The sequence below is a fragment of the Nerophis ophidion genome, linkage group LG16, assembly GCF_033978795.1.
Source record: "Nerophis ophidion isolate RoL-2023_Sa linkage group LG16, RoL_Noph_v1.0, whole genome shotgun sequence".
Classification (NCBI taxonomy): Eukaryota; Metazoa; Chordata; class Actinopteri; order Syngnathiformes; family Syngnathidae; genus Nerophis; species Nerophis ophidion.
The window spans coordinates 15,795,503-15,813,250 of NC_084626.1; the positions used below are offsets into that span (position 1 = coordinate 15,795,503).

At 42.1% G+C, this 17,748-nt stretch overlaps 1 protein-coding gene across 2 annotated transcripts in view; it reads right to left on the minus strand.

The window, feature by feature from the left end:
- Nucleotides 1-17,748, minus strand: part of LOC133535021 (glutamate receptor-interacting protein 2-like) — a 240,489-nt gene that overhangs the window by 7,290 nt on the left and 215,451 nt on the right. For both annotated transcript variants that reach the window (XM_061874424.1, XM_061874423.1), the window contains 10 exons: nucleotides 17,218-17,298; nucleotides 13,397-13,460; nucleotides 13,178-13,323; nucleotides 11,262-11,406; nucleotides 6,805-6,944; nucleotides 4,913-5,104; nucleotides 4,687-4,846; nucleotides 2,559-2,673; nucleotides 2,207-2,366; nucleotides 1,933-2,132 (listed from right to left, as the gene is read on the minus strand). In XM_061874424.1, the coding sequence (XP_061730408.1) occupies nucleotides 1,933-2,132; nucleotides 2,207-2,366; nucleotides 2,559-2,673; nucleotides 4,687-4,846; nucleotides 4,913-5,104; nucleotides 6,805-6,944; nucleotides 11,262-11,406; nucleotides 13,178-13,323; nucleotides 13,397-13,460; nucleotides 17,218-17,298 (1,403 nt within the window). The remainder of the gene's footprint in view (nucleotides 1-1,932; nucleotides 2,133-2,206; nucleotides 2,367-2,558; nucleotides 2,674-4,686; nucleotides 4,847-4,912; nucleotides 5,105-6,804; nucleotides 6,945-11,261; nucleotides 11,407-13,177; nucleotides 13,324-13,396; nucleotides 13,461-17,217; nucleotides 17,299-17,748) is intronic.

The window sequence follows — 17,748 nt, forward strand, 5'->3', positions numbered from 1 at the left end:
AAGTTTTCGGCCGACACTACAGTGGTTGAACTTATCTTAAAGGACGACGAGGCAGCCTACAGAGAGGAAGTCTGCAAGTTGGCAGACTAGTGCTCAGAGAACAACCTTGCTCTGAACACCAAGAAAACCACAGAGATCGTCGTCGACTTCAGGAAACAGCATTGACCTAGCCCCTCTCTGCATCAAGGGTGAGTGTGTGGAGAGGATCCACAACTTACGGTCTCTTGATGTCCTAATCTCTGACAACATCTGCTGGTCAGATAACACTACTGCCATCACTAAGAAGGCTCAGCAGCGGCTGCACTTCCTGAGAGTCCTCAAGAAGTACAACCTGGACTCCAACCTGCTGCTGACCTTCTACCGCTCATCCATTGAGAGCCTGCTGACATACTGCATCATGGCATGGTACGGCAGCACTGCGGATCATCGGCTGCCCTCTCCCCTCCCTGACAGACATCTACACCTCCTGCTGCCTCAGCAGAGCTACCAACATTATCAAGGACAGCTCCCACCCTGGCTTTGACCTGTTTGACCTGCTGCCCTCAGGAAGGCGCTACAAGGTTATCAGGTCTAAGACAAACAGACTCGAGAACATTTTTTTCCCTGAAGCCGCGTTGAACTCTCATAGGCACTGATTTTATAGCTAAGCATCTCTCTCTAGGGAGGTGTTTAGGGCACGTCCAACCGGTAGGAGGCCACGGGGAAGACCCAGGACACGTTGGGAAGACTATGTCTCCCGGCTGGCCTGGGAACGCCTCGGGATCCCCCGGGAAGAGGTAAACGAAGTGGCTGGGGAGAGGGAAGTCTGGGTTTCCCTGCTTAGGCTGTTTCCCCCGCGACCCGACCTCGGATCAGCGGAAGATGATGGATGGATGGCATCTCTCTGTGTGCAATTTTTACTTTCCACCCACAGTCTGAATGCTTCTGAATATACGTATACAGTTTAATATTTAAACATTACATTCAGAACATTCGTTCTCAGGACTGGACTGTGCACCTTACCTCCTTTTGCACTGTTGTTATTTTCTATCTGTGGTTGATAAATCTGTGCGGCAAATTTTATGGAAAAAAAAAAAATAGAGGGTGTGTCTTAAAAACTCCATATTAAGTAGAATACAGTAAGTCTGTTCTTACTACATCACGCTTCAAATATTGCTGTTTCACTACATCTTTCCTTCCTATGTTTTTCATATTTGTAGACTGCTGCACTGATACCAGAGTCTTAGTTGCTTTTAATCTCATTGTACCTGTGTATAGTGACAATGTAAGGCATATTTTTCTATTTTATTCTATTCTATTCTATTCTATGAGACAAGAAAATATGTGTATTATTTTTTATGTGCATTCCAAATACTAAAAAACTGTTAGCATGAGGTGGCTCATAATCCAGATAATGTTCCCAGGAAATACGTTTTGGTTATGCCTAAAATACAGAAAATATTTGATGTTATTATGAATGTGCTAGTTACTACATAACATACTTACTTACAGTATGTTTGTAATATAATTTATTTACAGTGTCAATAGAGGTTACCATGCAGTGTATTCTCAGGGCATTAAATTGATTGCAACTGGACTGTACAGATTTTTTTGGAGCGCTATATAGGTGGAATAGATTGTTTCTCCTTTACTTGCATTGTTACCATTTGTTTGACTGTGTTGTCACGCTACACTACCTTTAATTTGGTGAGTTTACAGACTATTAAAAGTCTGTGGCGAGTCCAAAGTAGAGTTGAGCGAACATTTTGTGTCGCATGCCACATTGGGTTAACCGATTTGGCTGAATGCCTGCTCTAACATCAACCTGCCTGTGGAGGAGTGTGATGAATGAGTCATCAGGAGGCAATCAAGCTATTCTGGCTTTGCAGACGTGGACTTGCTCCAACGTCCATTAAACATTACGCCGTATTTTAAGACCCTTGTTAAACAGACCTTGTGCAGCTCCAGAGGCGTCGGCGACAGAAGTCCTTGCATCTCTTCTTTGATGCGACGAGACTCCCAAGTTCTTTCCGACACCCTTAACGAGGCCTTGGGTTTGGGCTCCTGGTGCATGACGGGGGGCACGCTGTCCTGGAAAATGTGGGCACCCGGGTGCAGGAGGTCGTCCTGGTTGAAGTGGACCCCCATGTGGTCTATGAGGGGAATGTAAGTTTCGTTGTTGAAATGTGTTGTCGTGCACGTGCAGCGATGCAGTTGCTCTCGTCACCTTGGTGGAGGTCGGCTTCATCGTGCAGGTGCGGCGCCTGGTGGAGAAGGGAATTCCGTCGCAACGGGCTCATCCTGCTGTGGCTCAAGATGGGATCTGGTGGAGGCTTGTTGGCGCATTCTACGCCCAAACTGATGGCTGTGCCCGTCATGATGGACGCCTGCACAAACCAACGGTCCAATGCTTTAAAACTTGTATTTTCACTGAGAAGTATGCTAACACAAAACTCCAAACAACTTTTGTCTTCAAATATGAAGTGAAAAATGTGAGGTTCATTGCCTCACTGTTGGTTTTAAAAGTTGCGACCAGTCCTTGAGGAGACGGTTTGGTTTTGCACCAAATGCAAACAAACCTCAATCTCTCTGAGCAGTTCTGATTGGCCACACGTCTCCAGGTCTTCCAGAGCCTGACACCAGAAACTGTCGTCAGACTCCAGCAGGATTCCGTCCGATTGCTGTCCAACAAAACTGGTTGGAAAAAGAACAAGCACTTTCAGTGTGCATCCTGCCCATTCAACACATTGTAAACAAATATAATATATCAGATCATCTTTATGCAGATGATCTGCAAATATATGTCCCTTTAAAGGCCTACTGAACCCCACTACTACCGACCACGCAGTCAGATAGTTTATAACACATGCCAATATGGCCAGTTTACTTTACTAAATTACAATTTTAAATTTCCCGTGGAGTTTCTTGTTGAAAACGTCGCGGATGATGATGATGACGCGTGTTTGTGACGTCGCGGGTTGTAGCCCAGCACCACTTACGGCTAAAAGTTGTTTCTTTTCATAGCATAATTACACAGTAATTTGGACATCAAGTTTTTGGATGGGGAAATTGTGATATTAGGTCGGCTCTTACCGGAGACTTGAGTGGATTATGCGACCTCCTCCTATAGCTGTCAAAAAGGCAACTGTGATCTTGGCTCTCAGGGACACTGGCGTTCACCGCAGCCCTCCGACTTTCAGGTATGACTTTATAATCTCACTAAAACACTATTAACACAATAAGAAGGTAAGGGATTTTCCAGAATGATCCTAGTAAATGTGTCTAATAACATCTGAATTGCTCACACTGTCGTCCGCTGGAGCCGTCGCCTTTTTTTTTTGTTTTTTTTTTTTGTGCTACACTCTAACTTTCCTTATCCACGAAACTTTCATTCTCGCTCAAATTAATGGGGAACTCGTCGCTTTCTCGGTCCGAATTGCACTTGCTGCTGGTGGCTATGATTATAAACAATGTGAGGATGTGACGAGCCCTACAACCTGTGACATCACGCGCACATCGTCTGCTACTTCCGGTACAGGCAAGGCTTTTTTATTAGCGACCAAAAATTGCTAAATTTATCGTGGATGTTCTCTACTAAATCTTTTCAGCAAAAATATGGCGATATCGCGACATGATCAAGTATGACACATAGAATGGACCTGCTCTCCCCGTTTGAATAAGAAAATCTCATTTCAGTAGGCCTTTAAAAAAGAAAAGTGACACAAGTTTAAAATCACTTTTAATTGGTCTTGAGGACATAAAAGTATTGTTGGCGGTAAACTTTCTAAACTTAAATGAGAACAAGAAGAAAATCATTTTATTTGACTCCAAAGTCCGACAGAATGCACCCCCCAGTGACCTGGACCCCCTGATGCCTTATTTAAAACCAAAAGTCACAAATCTTGATTTTAAATTCGACAATGATTTTAAATTGGAGCAGCAGGTTAACTCCGTTGTACGATTTACTTTTTATCATCTAAGACGTATAGCAAAAATTAAATCAGTTTTATATTTTAATGACTTTGAGCGGGTACTCCATGCTTTTATTCCATCACGTTTGGACTACTGCAACTCCCTCTACGTTGGAATTAAGCAGGTCTCTATCGCTCGATTGCAGTTAGTCCAAAATGCTGCTGTTCGCCTTTTAACTGCCACTAAAAAACACAAACTCATTACCCCCATTTAAGCATCCCTTCACTGGCTCCCAGTTCATTTTAGAATTAATTTCAAAATATTGCTGTTTGTTTTTAAATCTCTTAACTGATTAGCGCCACAATATACGTCAGACCTTTTATACATATACAGCGGATCAGTTTCTTCCTACCGTCCCAAAAACCTGTTTAAAATCCAGAGGTGATCGAGCACTTTCTGCTTTGGCTCCAAAACTTTGGAAAAATATCCCTCTTGCTATTCGAACGGCTCCCACTTTAATTGGTTTTAAATCACGTCCTAAAATATATCTTTTACTCTTTGGCTTTTAAACCAGCGTGAGAGTCGTGTGATTTTAGTGTATTTTATTTTCTCTGATGCATTATATGTAACTATTATTTATATAGTTAAATGTTTTATATTACTGACTCTCCTAGTATGTATATATTAATGTTTTTTCTAATGTGCTATATAAAAAAGTGGATTGGATTGGATTTTGTCTCTAGATTGGGTTTAAGGCAAATAGTAAACAGAAAATTAAAGTCAGAATCGTCTCACCCTGGGGTTTTCTCCCACTCATCTTCACTAAAGCCTCCGTCACTAAAGGGGTAGTTCTTCCAGCAGCCAGGTGGGGGCGTGATGCTGTGCTGCTGCTTTGCACTACGCCACTCATGGGGTTGGAGGGCTATGCCGGCTGAAGCCTGGTGAGTGTAAGTGCCTGCACGGGCAAACAACCAGAAGGTGAGACCTTTAACCTTTGACCCTGCTCTAACCCCAAGTTTACCCTGGCTGCAGTAGCCGGCGTCTAGCCCGGAGCCATCCCATGACTCCATGGCTGAGTCCACACTGGGGATGGTAGTGGAGTAGAGCTCAGACAGCTTGTTGGTCTGCTGGCTGTCAGTCAGATCGTCTTCTGGGTCGCTGAGTTCGTTCTCTGTCGTGTCCTCTGCCTCGGACGCTTTCCTTTCCTCTGCATCTTGAAAGACAAATGATCAAAGTTCGGGGCGTTCCAACAAAGTTTTTGCCAAACGGCTAAAAGTTGCTGCGATTTAGGCATAGGTGGGGCAAAGTTAATAAATCAGAACCGGCTCACTTGTCATGGAAGCATTTGTGTTACCGTGACTTTACAGCAACTAACAATTACATTAGCGCCAGTCTCAAACATTAGGCATCGAGCATCAAGTATTGAACATGGGTCATCTGACATTGAGTTGAGTTTGTGTGTATTTGGAACATGCATGCATACAACACGAAACATCACAATTTCCAGTTTCTCTATTCAACATGTTAGAAAAGGAGTAGGAAGAAGCAGAGCTTATTTAATCCTACCCCTTTTCCTTTACATAATAGTTGTTCTAACCTTTGTTCACGTCCTGTTCTTAATTTATTCACAATATTAGTGAAGTAAGTTATATTTCATATGGTGAGATAAGTGAGGTTATCTAGAAAATGAATGGATAGATGAAATACATTCAGAATGGTTATTTATCATGGTTCTTCTTCTTTGTACTTTGTAAACACTATAAGTTTGAAGTTTCTTGAAGTCTTTGCTTTATCCATTCCATAATATAATTCCACATACTGAAGGTCTTAAGTGCGTCCAAATGTTTTAAATTACATTTTTCTCTAAGATTATATTTCTCCTCTTTTGTTGAGAATAATTGTGTTATTTTATTGGGTAGCAGATTGTAGTTTGCTTTGTGATTGCAGTTTGTAGTTTGTAGATTGTAGTTTACTCTGCAAATTCACTGTGTCATGGAATTTCAGTATTTCTGAATCAATAAATAAAGGGTTAGTATGTTTTCTATATCCAACATGATGTATTATTCTAACTGATGTTTTTTGTAACACCTTTAATGAATGAAGTGTACTTGTGTAGTTAATTCCCCATATTTCAACACAATAACTCAGATATGGTAACACTAGCGAGCAGTACAGAATGTGAAGTGATTTTTGGTGTAAAACATGTTTTGCCTGATTCATTATTGAAGTGCTTCTTGCTACTTTGTTGTATATTTTTTATATGAGATTTACAGTTCAATTTATCACCGATCATTATACCTAAACATTTGGTTTCTAGTCTATTTGTGTTTGACTTTCCCTTCTACTGTTACCAAATATCATTATTTTAGTTTTACTGAGATTCAAAGATACTCTGTTTTTGTCAAACCATTTATTAATTTCTTCTGTTATTATTTGTATTAACATCTGTGTTCTCCCCTGAACAAAACACTATTATGTCACCTGCAAATAATCCTAATTTAAAATCGTTTGTTACTTTACAATAGAGAATGAACAATTTTGGTCAAAGTATTGCTCCCTGAGGTACGCCACAGGATATATTTAGCGTTGCAGTTGTGTGTTCACCAAACTTCACGTATTGTTTCCTGTTTGTTAAATAACTTTTAATCCTGTTTAAGACCAACCCTCTGATGCCATACCGTTCTAGCTATTTGATTAAAATATTGTGATTAATTGTGCATCGAACACAGAACATCAAGTATCGGACAGCAACAATTACCATCGAACACTGGATATTGAGCATCGTACATTATAGGTATCAGACATTAACAACAAGCATCGATCAACAAACATCAAGTATCGAGTATCGGACATTGAGCATCAAACAAAATGCATCAAGTATTGGACATCAAGCGTTGACACCAACATACTTACTGTCCAGCTGCTTCTTAATCTTGAGAGTGACCGTCTCTCCTGCCATCTGCAAAAGGTGGATGGCCTCGCTCAGAGGTTTACCTTTCAGGCTAACACTGTTAATAGCCAGAATGCGGTCGCCCACGTGAATAGCCCCTGTCCTGGACACACACACGCACACACACACACACACACGCACGCACACACACACACACACAGGTGAGGACACTTAGCGCTTTTGAAAAATACACTATTTCAGTCATGATAATATGGTTTTTTTCAGTCTGTAATATCAATTTCAAGACCCATTTCCCAATACTTAGGTCACTTTTTCCAAACTCTCCACACAGTGAGCACAACAGAAGTATTAACGGGCTAAACTGAGGATCAATTATCATTGTTTTGGCACAAAATTCATTCAATGACTACATCTTTCGCCAAAACTGTGTACTTACAGGCCAATTTGCACATGCTTACAAACTGTTTACAAAACTATTAAACTTAAGTTCAAAACAATAACATTTTCACAATTGGGGGGGTCAAATCTTTCTGCGGGGTTCGTTCTCCCGGGATGCAGATGGACTACTCCGGACAAGGCGTGCAGGTAGGAACATGATTTATTCCTCATAAATCCTAATGCGTACCAAACACAGAAAACAAGCAAAAGGAGAATGTGCCAATCGCACGTGAGGCTAAGGTAAATAACTAACACAGGAATCGTAGATTAGGAAACAAGAAATACCGACACGTGTGGCTGTTGCATACAGCAAACGATGAAGCCAGACTGAGCGTGGCGAGAAAGGTGAATAAATAGCTCTCTGATTAGTGGTCGACAGCAGGTGATTGGGCCGACCACTAACCAGTGGCAGGTGAACCCAATTACTCCCCATGAAAACTAAAACAAACCCAGAAGTGCACAAACAGGAACTAGGGGAGTCCAAAACTAACAGTAAATAACAAAACATGATCCGGGCCACGGATCATGACAAACATAATACAGACTTGAATAAGACAGCAATTTGCTACAATTCTACAAAAATATTTTAAAGAAATGTATTTTAAATTGTAAAAATAGATGCTATAATTATTTTCCTCATGGAAGTGGAAGGTTTATGACCACATTTGATCCACATGATCAAATGTCCCTCCTGGACATAATGAATGCTGAAACCCTGGACATATCAGCAGAAGATTGCCAGTGATGGATCAGAAGATTATTTCCTAGGTGTATTGCCCTATATCAATGTTTCTCAACCACCGTGCCGCGGCAAACTAGTGTGCCGTGAGATTCTGTCTGGTGTGCAGTGGGAAATTATGCAACTTCACCTAATTGGTACAAAAAATATTTTTTGCAAATCAATAATTATAATCTGCAAATATGTGGCGTTGTTTAGTGTCAGTGATGTATAGAGCTCGGCAGGGTAACCATGGAATATTCTTCCATATCAGTAGGTGGCAGAATGTAGTTAATTGCTTTGTAAAAGGATGGTTTGTTATGATCCCAATATGCAGACCACAGCGGGAGACAGTGTGCAGGTAAAATGGTATTCAATGCTTACACCAAAAACTAACAAAAGGGAAAGGAAATGGCAATAAAGCATAGGGAAGTCTATGGAAAATGACAGTAAAACTGAACTGGCTACAAAGTAAACAGAAACAGAATGCTGGACGACAGCAAAAACTTGCGGCGCGTGGAGCAGAGACGACATCCACAAAGTACATCCGTACATGACCTGGCAATCAACAATAACATAAAGCAGGTGCGGGGAATAGCGCTCAAAGGAAGACATGGAACTGCTACAGTAAAACACAAACAAAACAGGAAGGCAAGAACTTAAGCACTACACACAGGAAAACACCAACAAACTCAAACTAAGACACAATGACCTGGTGGAGTTAAATTTTTTAAAGTTTTTTTGCTGGAGGTGTGCCTCCGTATTTTTTTATGAAAAAAATGGGCCTTCCCGCAAAACAGGTTGCCCTAGATCAGTGGTCCCCAACCTTTTTGTAGCTGTAAATTGTCCCGCGGCCCGGCGGGGGGATTCTTTTTTTTTTTTTTGTCATGAAAATCTGAGGTTTTTTTGGTTTGGTGCACTAATTGTAAGTATATCTAGTGTTTTTATGTTGATTTAATAAAAAAAATAAAATAAAATAAAAAATAAATAAGATAAAATTAATAAAAAATTCTTCTGTGGCCTGGTATCAGTCGAGGCCCGGTAGTTGGGGACCACTGCCCTAGATGACATAAGACAGGGGTGTCAAACTCAAATACAGAGTGGGCCAACATTTAAAACTGAACAAAGCCGCAGGCCATGGTTGAACAAATTAACCTTTTAATAGGGACCCAAACAAGTTTTGCATTGAACATTGAACAAGCAAGGCTTATAAACAGTAACTTTATAATGACATGCAAAATCGAGTTTCAAATAATAATAATTAAACAATATCAATGGCATATCAAATAAAATTTAAATACAAATTTAATGCCTATTTTCTATTTGCAGCCTTCTGGGGTAAATATCGTCCCGAAAGCGTTAGTGCTGCAAGGGATTCTGGGTATTTGTTCTGTTGTGTTTGTTATGTTACAGTCCAGATGTTCTCCCGAAATGTGTTTGTCATTCTTGTTTGGTGTGAGTTCACAGTGTGGCGCATATTTGTAACAGTGTTAAAGTTGTTTTTACGGCCACCCTCAGTGTGACCTGTATGGCTGTTGACCAAGTATGCCTTGCATTCACTTATGTGTGTGTAATAGCCGCATATATTATGCGAGTGGGCCTGCACGCTGTTTGTATGGAGAAAATGCGGACGTGTGACGACAGGTTGTAGAGAATGCTAAAGGCAGTGCCTTTAAGGTACGCCCTCAATATTGTTGCAAAAAGAATAAAAAATAATAAAGGACATAAAACATATTGAATAATTCTGCATCATGTCAGATTCATTCCAGTAACATATATTTTGCTGTGAATTACAAACAGAGATGTCCTTGTTTTATACAAGAAAACAATGTAAAAAGCTATGTTAATGTTTTTTAGGTCATTGTTTTGTGGGTGAAAAAGTACGTTTGTTGTCTGTCAACCTTTGTTAGTGTTCTGGAAGAATGAGTTGATTTGTGACATGTATGAAGTCATTTGCTAGTTTTAGTGCATTTTGAAAGTGAAATAAGCTGATGTGACGAGCTGAGAAGTTGGTTTGGAGAACCGTGTGAAGAGTTCTGAAAAAGTGGCCTAAGTATTGAGAAATGTGTCCTCGCGATCGTAAAAAACTAACAAAAAAATGTGTTCACAAAGTGTTAGGAAAGTTACAGGAAGTGCGGCAGTCTCCAAGATGTTGGTGTGTGTCCATTGGTGAGGTCAAAGGTGGATTCAACGTGTACTATTGTTCCAACAGACAGATATATTGTGCTGAATTGAAGAATTTAAATTGTGTCCTGTGAGCAGGGCAACAGGCTGGAGGGGGGAGGGTCGGACCAGGGAAAGGGGGTACTTGCCTCTTGGCCAACGTCAGCAAGGATTAGCTCCGCCTCCTCGCGGACCTACACAGGATCATGACTATGTAGAGGGGGGGGGCAGGTTTATTTATAGGGAGATTTATGAGAACAGGTCTTTATCGACGAGGAAATGATGGAACCGTTACATCATGCTCTCTGCTGGAGAGTGTGTGTGCGTGTGTGTGCACACATGTGTGTGTGTGTGCACACATGTGTGTGTGTGTGTGCGTGCGTGTGTGTGCAGGCACTTGATGAAAGTTACATAAGTTATATTGCACTGAAGGTGGCTTTGATGAAGACCACCCGGCGTTACGTCATCTTCGTCATGCTGAACTACGGGGCATTAATCAAGTACACGTCTGTCACTCGTAATGAGGATGATAATTGAGAACAAGTTTGTTTTTGTTTTTTTGCTTTAACAAGAAGTCATAATCATCATAATGTTTGACGATAAAACGTATTTTAAATAATATTTTTTCTGCCGGGCAGCACGGTGAAACAGGGATTAGTACATGTGCCTCGTAATACGAAGGTCAATCCTGAGTTCAATCTCGGGCTAGGGATTTTTCTGTGTGGAGTTTGCATGTTCTCCCCGTGACTGCGTGGGTTCCCTCCGGGTACTCCGGCTTCCTCCCACCTCCAAAGAAATGCACGTGGGGATAGGTTGATTGGCAACACTAAATTGGCCCTAGTGTGTGAATGTGAGTGTGAATGTTGTCTTTCTATCTGTGTTGGTAAAAAATAGATGGATGGATGGATGTTTTCTGCCGTGGTGGATAAGCTTTTCAGCTTATCCCCCCCCACCCCGAACTCGCATGGGTTACCGTGGTTACCACTCATTCAAAACAGGTTACCTTTAAGGTAACCTATCCCAAATAGAAATAACTTGGACATAAGAGGGAAAAAAATAGCTATGTGACTTTGTTTTTTTGTGTGTGTGTGTGTGTGCGTGTGTGTGTGTGGGTGTGTGTGTGTGTGTGTGTGAATGCACCTCTCGGCCAGGCCTCGTTTGTTCAGGCCTGAAATGGTGATGGGGTCAAAAGGCTCCTCGGTGCCAGAAATGGTGATGCCCAGCGGGCCTCCATAGCGCTTCAGCTCCACCGTGTAGATGATGCTGCCTGACGTCTCCTGCTCGTCTAGTACACGCACACGCACGCACACACACACACACGCACACGCACACACACACGGGCACACACACACACACACACACACGCACACACACACACACACATGCATGTACATATGCACACACAGACAAATGGCATAAAAAGTATTACTGTTGGTGTTAATGCTGACAAACAATAGACACATATGCTCTGAGAGGAGGTCAGGGGTCAGGGACGGCGTGGCGCAGTGGTAGAGTGGCCGTGCGCAACCCGAGGGTCACTGGTTCAAATCCCACCTAGAACCAACCTCGTCACGTCCGTTGTGTCCTGAGCAAGACACTTCACCCTTGCTCCTGATGGGTGCTGGTTGGCGCCTTGCATGGCAGCTCCCTCCATCAGTGTGTGAATGTGTGTGTGAATGGGTAAATGTGGAAGTAGTGTCAAAGCGCTTTGAGTACCTTGAAAGTAGAAAAGCGCTATACAAGTACAACCCATTTATCATTTATCATTTCCATTGACCACTGGTACATGAAGCTGTTTCCATGGTAACCATGGTTACTCCCTGTGTGTGTCACAGTAATCTAGTATTTTAGGGGAGTAAAATCTCACTTCTTGTATTGTGTCATACACTATATTGCCCAAAAGTATTAGGCCACCCGCTTTGACTCACATATGAACTTGAAGTGCCATCCCATTCCTAACCCATAGGGTTCAATATGATGTCGCTCCATCTTTTGCAGCTATAACAGCTTTAACTCTTCTGGGAAGGCTGTCCACAAGGTTGCGGAGTGTGTTTATAGGAATTTTCCACCATTCTTCCAAAAGCGCATTGGTGAGATCACACACTGATGTTGGTCGAGAAGGCCTGGTTCTCAGTCTCAGTTTTAATTCACTCCAAAGGTGTTCCATCGTGTTCAGGTCAGGACTCTGTGCAGTCCAGTCAAGTTCATTCACACCAGACTGTCATACATGTCTTTATGGACCTTGCTTTGTGCACAGTCATGTTGGAAGAGCAAGGGGCCTGCTCCAAACTGTTCCCACAAGGTTTGGAGCATGGAATTGCCCAACATGTTTTGGTATCCTGAAGCATTCCAAGTTATATTCACCACAACTATGGGGCCAAGCCCAACTCCTGAAAAACAACTTCACACCATAATTCCTCCTCCACCAAATTTCACACTCGGCCTTAATGCAGTCTGAAATGTACCGTTCTCCTGGCAACCTCCAAACCCAGACTTGTCCATCAGATTGCCAGATGGAAAAGCGTGATTCATCATTCCAGAGAAGGCGTCTCCACTCCTCTGGAGTCCAGTGGTGATGTGCTTTACACCACTGCATCCAACGCTTTGCATTGGACTTGGTGATGTATGGCTTAGAAGTTCTCTGCGATTAGGACACCTGATTCTGATCATTTGGATGGGTGGCCAAATACTTTTTGCAATATGGTGTATCTTCTTGTGTGTGCATGTGCGTATTTTACAAAGTAAGCTGTTTCAAGAGGTTGAGCAAACATTTGAAATTATTTGCTTTAATGTAGCTTTACTTAAACATTAAGGGACATATACTACTTACTTATGTGATTTCCCAATTGCCACATAATTGTTTACTTGAATCAGTCCTTGTATCAGGAAGATCGTCCATGCAGCATTTTGAAACGAATGCAAAAACTGTCTCATAGAATTATCAAAAATGGAACATGTTGAGCCTCTTATGGACTGAGCTGCAGCCAACAGCATCACCTTGTGGTGCTATAAGACACTGCACAGCATGGAACAGGTAGTGGGGCAAAAGCACACACCTGAGTTGTCCTCGTCTTTGCGGATCTTCAACTTGACCAGCTCCTCGCACTGCTGGAGGATATGCTCGGCATCTTCTTTGGAGCAGTTCTCCAGGCGGATGTTGTCGATGGCCAGCAGCTTGTCGCCTGGCTCCAGCGTTCCTGTTCTGAAGGAGAGGAGGTTGAAGCAGTCAGAGCACTGTGGCCTTCAAAAACATCACAAAGGAACAAATACAATACCTGTGGGCCATGCTGCCCTTCTTGATGTCAGAGATGATGAGAGGCTCTCCTGCTTTCTTATTGGCTATGGAGGCAGACGACATCATCGTGGATGTAGTGAAACACAACATTGATGTCAAAGATGTGTTGTTATTGCAATAAAGAGACTTCAAGAGAAACATACAACACATTTGACTCTTATGGATACAACATTAAGCATTTTTGTAATTTCAAAATATTATTTTATAGTAATGTTAATATCCATAGGATTGATTGATGGATTGATTGAGAAATGTATTGACATCGTATAGAATTGAATCCATGTAATGCTTTAAAAAGGCAAATGCGTGGCACATACAGCCAAGAGCCTTGTTTCCAAGGGGCGACATGGCGCAGTGGGTAGAGCGACCGGCCAGAAACCTGAGGGTTGCATGTTCGCTTCCCACCTATTGGCATCCAAAAAATTGCTGCCGTTGTGTCCTTGGTCAGGACACTTCACCCTTTGCCCCCGGTGCCGCTCACACTGGTGAATGAATGATAGGTGGTGGTCGGAGGGGCCTAGGCGCAAACTGGCAGCCACGCTTCCGTCAGTCTACCCCAGCGCAGCTGTGGCTACTGATGTAGCTTACCACCACCAGGTGTGAATGAATGTTGGGTTCCCACTTCTCTGTGAGCGCTTTGAGTGTCTAGAAAAGCACGATATAAATCCATGTTATTTTTTTATTTTTCCCCCCCCCATTGTGGTCCATTAAATATTCATCACATTTGATACATTCAATAATAAAATATATATAACCTGTAACATGTATATAAAAAAAATATGTTAAAAAATTGATAAATTATGTACATATACACTAGAAATGCGCGGTTTGCGGTCTCAACCGCGGAGTCCGTGGATAAACCGCGGGTCGGGCGGGTGACATGACGAAAAAATAGATTTTAATTAGATTCGGGCGGGTGGCGGTTGAACCATCCAGAAATATTTGATATACATGGTTCTGGGATCGGTATCCTTTGCCATTCAAAGTGCCATTTAAGACTCGTGTCATAAAGCGAAGAAGACAATAGGAGACGCTATTATTCTCTAGAATGACTGTCGGCAGTCACCCAGATAATAAGTATTAGGGCGCGCTATGAAGCCATTGGCTTTGTCGCCTTCATCAGCATGTACGATCTGCTTGTCAGTCCAGCATCATGTTGTGTGTCTTCCGCGGCAACACGCACACGACTGCAAGGCATACTGTGTGACACAGAATACCCTAATGGTTGTGATATAAACAATTTTAACACTCTTAGTAATATGCGCCACTCAGTGAAGCCACACAATACAAGATTGACAAACACATTTCGGGAGAACATCCTCACAGTAACACAACATAAACGCAACACAACAAATACCCAGAATCCTTTGTACCCATGACACTTCCTGACTATTTTATACACCCCGCTAGCAGCAAACCCCGCCACCCCCAACCCCCAGTCCCCGTGCGTCGGTAAGGTGGGCGGGGTTGGGGGCGCGGTGGTGTAAAATAAATTCAGGGTGTGTCACGGATACAAAGGATTCTGGGTATTTGTCGTGTTGTGTTTATGTTGTGTTACTGTGAGGATGTTCTCCCAAAATGTGTTCGTCAATCTTGTTTGGTGTGGCTTCACAGCGTGGCGCATATTAGTAAGTGTTAAAGTTGTTTATATCACAACCATCAGTGTACTCTGTATCACCCAGTATGCCTTTCAATCTTGTACGTGTGATTGTGGAAGCTGCACACAACATGTTGCCGGACTAACAATCGGTTCGTACAAGTTGTTGAAGGTGTCAAAGGCAATGGCTTCACATCACGCCCTTATTCTTGCCATCAGGATGAACGCTATTGGATAGTCGCGAGAACGTTAGCGGCTCCAATTGTCTTCATTACTCTGTGAAACAGGTTCAAATAACTCTGTGAGTGGTGAAGGCGGCCGACCTCTGATGTATTTCAGCGGGCGGTTGGCGGGCGGGTACGGTTTGATAAAATGTTGGTTCGGGTGGACGGCGGGTGGATGACGACTTTGGTGATGCGGTTGCAGATGATATAATTGCCCATTTGCGCATCTCTAATATACACAGTATACATGTCAGCTGATTTAAAAAACAATATATACAAAAAATGGGGGGAAGGGGGGTATATACACTATGTACATGACACTACGTACATTACTATGCACATGTTGACTCAACGAGTGTGCAAAACAGATTGAGAAAATATAAATACACTATAAGCACATATAGGGCTTCACGGTGGCAGAGGGGTTAGTGCGTCTGCCTCACAATACGAAGTTCCTGCAGCCCTGGGTTCAAATCCAGGCTCGGGATCTTTCTGTGTGGAGTTTGCATGTTCTCCCCGTGAATGCGTGGGTTCCCTCCGGGTACTCCGGCTTCCTCCCACTTCCAAAGACATGCACCTGGGGATAGGTTGATTGGCAACACTAAATTGGCCCTAATGTGTGAATGTGAGTGTGAATGTTGTCTGTCTATCTGTGTTGGCCCTGCGATGAGGTGGCGACTTGTCCAGGGTGTACCCTGCCTTCCGCCCGATTGTAGCTGAGATAGGCGCCAGCGCCCCCCGCGACCCCGAAAGGGAATAAGCGGTAGAAAATGGATGGATATAAGCACATATAAACATGCTTGATGCTTCAGAAAGTTGCTGGGGATCAATTTTGGTGCAGATCAGGTAGAGGTTGAGCTGAGCTATGATTTTGTGGCAGTTTTAAAATTGAGTAGGGAAGTTCGAATATTAAGGTCTGTTGGTAGTGCATTCCACTGTGTGGGGGGCATAATAGGAAAATTATTTTTTTCCCATGAGAGTCTTGAATTTGGGGGATCGAGGTCTGAGGAACTCCATCTTGTGTAGTGCCTGTGAGCATTACTTACTCTGGTGAAATAGCTGGACATGTACTTGGGGACAGTTTCTCTGAGTATTTTGAATACCAGGCACATTGCGATTTGGTGTACTCTTTCCTCAACTCTAAGCCATCCCAATTTGGGTAAGTCGTCTGTATGGGAGGTTGAGCCGGAGTTTCACCAGCTTGTTTTGGGAAGTTTGCAGTTTTGTTTTTAGTGGCTTGGGGATACTGGTGAACCACGAGGTGCAGGCATAGTCAAAATGACACTGAATGAGGGCATCAGCAAGGGTCTTAAGTGTATCCTTGTTGATAAACGCAGAAATGCTGCCCAAAAAGTGTCTAATCTACTTTGTTGTTTTTGAAGAATGCTGCAAAACTGTAATTATAAACCTTTATCTTATGGTCGGTATTTTTTTAGATATAACTTAACTTAAACAAGACTTGAAACAAAACTTTGCATATGCAAAAGTGCAATATATTTATCTGTACAGTAAATCTATTTATAGCTGTACCTTCTTTTGAAAACTCTTTACCTTATTGCTCTTTTATCCTGCACTACAACAAGCTAATACAACCAAATTTAATTCTTATTTGTAATGTAAAGTTCAAATTTGAATGACAATAAAAGGAAGTTTAAGTCTTTATATTATTATTGATATGATTATTGTTATATATATTTCTTCTTTAAAACTATTTACTTTTTTGCCATTTTTGTATTTTTATTTTATTTATTTATTTCGTAATCATTTATTTATTTATTGTTTTGTATTGTGCAAGTTTGAATACAACACTAGATTTAAAAAAAAAAAATACACAAGAAACTGCAGGTTGTTCATTTAATGCAACTTGTTGCTTCTGTCTTCGTACAGTGACAGCAAAAACATATGATTTATCGTTGCCTGCATTGAGGTGACCAAAACATTTTGCAGTGTTTGTGCGTGCGAGTGAGTGTGTCTACGTACCACTAATGGTGAGGCCCAGCTCCACTCCTCTTTTTTTGGGTAGTTTGACGTGAAAAGTTCCACTACTCGGCACCACAGACTCTGTAATAAGACAAACACACACTTCAACAAAACACATGCAGGAACTCCAGGGTGGGCGTAATTCAGCTCCGGTTCCTTTTATTAGTGGAACTTGACAACTTTAATTCGATTCAGAATTTGTGGATGGATATGCAATTCAGGGGCGATACCATTTTTCAGAAAAAACACGATCCAAAGCGGATCAGTGAGTTAAATTGGATCCAGTAACTTCTTAGCCAAAACATCAAACACTGTGACTGTGAAATAAATATTGATACTGTACTGCAGGTGAAGTCTTCTATATTCCTGTTTTTCTCTTGTAAGGGGATTACCAGTACTGTAGTGCACCATCTTCCTTAGCGGAGGGGAATTGGGGAATGTACACGATACTCAAAATAATACGTTGCAGTTTTCTGGGCAGATAAAAATACCTAAACTTCAAAGTCAGATATTCCACATTTTCATTGCAGG